The 3,021-nt window shown below is 42.0% G+C and overlaps 1 protein-coding gene across 1 annotated transcript; it reads left to right on the forward strand.

Annotated features, from left to right (window-relative positions):
- The first annotated feature begins 2,138 nt into the window (after positions 1-2,138).
- Positions 2,139-2,537, forward strand: LOC145793191 (ribosome-inactivating protein charybdin-like). Its single transcript, XM_082875946.1, has one exon. It carries the CDS (start codon positions 2,139-2,141, stop codon positions 2,535-2,537), a length of 399 nt encoding a protein of 132 aa, XP_082732072.1.
- Positions 2,538-3,021: the final 484 nt, after the last annotated feature.

Genomic DNA, 3,021 nt, shown 5'->3' on the forward strand with positions numbered 1-3,021 from the left:
CCCCTAACCCAAAACCCCAAACCTTAAACTCCAAAATCGTAAACCCTAAACCCAAAATCCCAAAACCCTAAACTCCTAAAACCCCAACCCTAAACCCTAACCCCTAACCCAAAACCCCAAACCCTAAACTCCAAAACCGCAAACCCTAAACCCAAAAAGTCTAAACCCTAAACTCCTAAAACCCCAACCCTAAACCCCAACCCCCGAATGCCAAAACCCGAAACCCGAAACCCTACCCTAACACTCTAAACCCTATACTAAACCCTAAACCCCTAAGCCCAAACCCCAACCACCAACGCCCGACCTTCAACCCTAGACCCTAAACCCTAAACCCTAGACCCCAACCCTAAACCCTAGACCCCAACCCCAAACCGCCCAACCCTCCAACCCTAAACCCAAACACCAAACCCCATCACCCAAATCCTAAAACCCTAAAACCCTAAAACCCTAAAACCCTAAACTAAACCTCTAAATCCAAAACCCCAAACCCCATCCCCAACCCCTCAACCCCTAACTCCCTAACCCACAATCCCCAAACCCTAAACTCTAAACCCCTAGGATGTAGGGTTTGGGGATTGATGATTACGATGCGTGGACACTCTTGAGCAAGATGCCAAGTATGGAAACCACGTCCAGAGCGGACACAATATTCATATCATTGGGTTACAGAAGTAAGAAAAATTATTCGGATCAACATCGGCTCGCAGGAATGCAACAGAGAGGTCTCCGTAGCCACACACTAGCGCCAGCATCCAATCAGGGAGTGACGAAGAACTGCTGCTGCTGAATGTAGTAGAGATAAGGTTGGAGATACGAGTGAATCTAATTAATTCACATATAATTTCAATCACGATGATCAATGACCTCGCGTGATTTGCAAAGGAGATCATGGAGGTAGCTAGATCATTTACGACATTAGTGAGTGCGGTCGGGCACAAGGCTTTGTTATTCATACCTTGTCCAGAAAACACGTTCCAGGGCATTGTAGCTGCCATCGCAACCCAAGAAAGTGAATTCAAGAATTAGATGTGGAGAAGTAGGAGAAGTACGCCCGAACTCCAACCACTCAAAAACTTTATTTGATAGGTGTCCAAGTAGAGGTTGTCCCGTCGAATCCTCAGCATGATCCAATGATTGTTGGTTCACAATATGATGTTGAATCATCGACTGGGTAGATTCTGCTAAGCGAGAAGTATGGGAATATTGTGTGAAAAGGTCTCTCCCAATTCAACACGCAGGTCCTCAATGAAGTCTCTATATGCTCCACTACCCCTTTAAATGTTGATCTCCTTTGTGAATTCTGCCATTAACTGAATTCAATTCTGTCATTGACATTAATAATCAATCAATAGGAAAACATAAAAATAATAACTCAATGTAGTGCTTGTAATTATCATTTTCAACGTTGAATTCCACCATTAACTCAATTAAATTCTACCATTGACAATTAAAATAAATCAATAACTAAAATAATAATAATTAAATACTAGTAATAAATAATTTTCATTTTTCTTATCTCAGGAATTATTGTCAAATAACGAATAAAGTGAATCATACGATTCACAATTCAATATTTTAGCAAAACGATTCACGATTCGATTCAAGATTTGACAATAATGCCTGAGATAAGAAAAATAAAAATTATTTATTACTGGTATTTAATTATTATTATTATTTTAGCTTTTAATTATTATTATTTTAGCCATTGATTTATTATTATTGTCAATGGCAGAATTCAATTGAGTTAATGATGAATTCAACATTGAAAATGATAATTACAAGCACTCCATTGAGTTATTATTTTTATGTTTTTCTATTGATTGATTATTAATGTCAATGATAATTACAAGCACTTCATTGAATTAGGAGAGACCTTTTCACACAATATTCTCGTACTTCCCGCTCAGCAAAATCCACCCACTCGATGGTTCAACATTATACTGCGAACCAACAATCATTGGATCAAGCTAAGGATTCGATAGGATAACCTCCATTTGGACGCCTACCAATTGGAGAATTCTGAGGAGTGGTTGGAGTTCGGGCATACTTCTTCTACTTGTCCACATCTAATTCCCGGACCCACTTTCTTAGGTTACGATGGCGGCTATAATGCCCTGGAACATGTTTCCGAACAAGGTATGAATAACAGAGCGCTTGGCTTGACCGCACTCACTGATGCCGTAAATGATCTGGCTACCTCCACAATCTCCTACGCAGATCACATGAAGTCACTGATCATCGTGATTCAAATGATCTGCGAATCGATTACATTCACTCGTATCTCCAACGTTCTCGTAACCACATTCAGCAGCAGCAGTTCTTTGCCACCCCCTAATTGGATGCTAGCACTAGTGCGTGGTTGGGGAGACCTCTTTGCCGCATTACTGCGAGCCGATGCTGATCCTAATAATTTCTTCAGACTTCCGCAATCCAATGATACGAATATCGTGTTCGCTCTGGACACGGTTGTCGTACTTGACATCTTGCTCAAAAGTGTCCACGCATCATCATCATCATCATCAAAGCCTAAACCCTAAGGGTTTAGGGTTTAGGCTTTGGGGGTTAGGGGTTAGGGCTTTAGAGTTTTGGTTTAGGGTTTTAGGGGTTTAGGGGTTTAGTTTAGGGTTTTAGGGGTTTAGGGTTTAGGGTTTGGGGGTTAGGGGTTTGGGTGTTGGGGTTTGGGGTTTAGGTGTTCAATTTAGGGTTGAGGGTTTGGGTTTGGGGGTTTGGGTATTGGGGGTTGGGGTTGGGGTTGGGGTTGCAGTGGTTAAAGATCTAGGGTCTAGGGTTGAGAGTCTAGGATTGGGGGTTGGGGTTGGGGGTTTGAAAGTTTGGGGTTAGGGGGTACAGTTTAGGGTTTAGGAAAGGGTTTAGGTGGTTAGGGTAAGGTTTAGGGTTTGTGGTTTGGGGTTTGGGGTTAGGTTTTGCAATTTGGGGTTTAGGGTTTGGGGTTTTTGGGTTTCGGGGTTTCGGAGTTCGAGGTTCGGGGTTTAGCTTTTTGGGTTTGGCGGTTTAGGGTTT

This window comes from Camellia sinensis, chromosome 6 (genome assembly GCF_055761805.1).
Source record: "Camellia sinensis isolate YWXY chromosome 6, ASM5576180v1, whole genome shotgun sequence".
Classification (NCBI taxonomy): domain Eukaryota; kingdom Viridiplantae; phylum Streptophyta; class Magnoliopsida; order Ericales; family Theaceae; genus Camellia; species Camellia sinensis.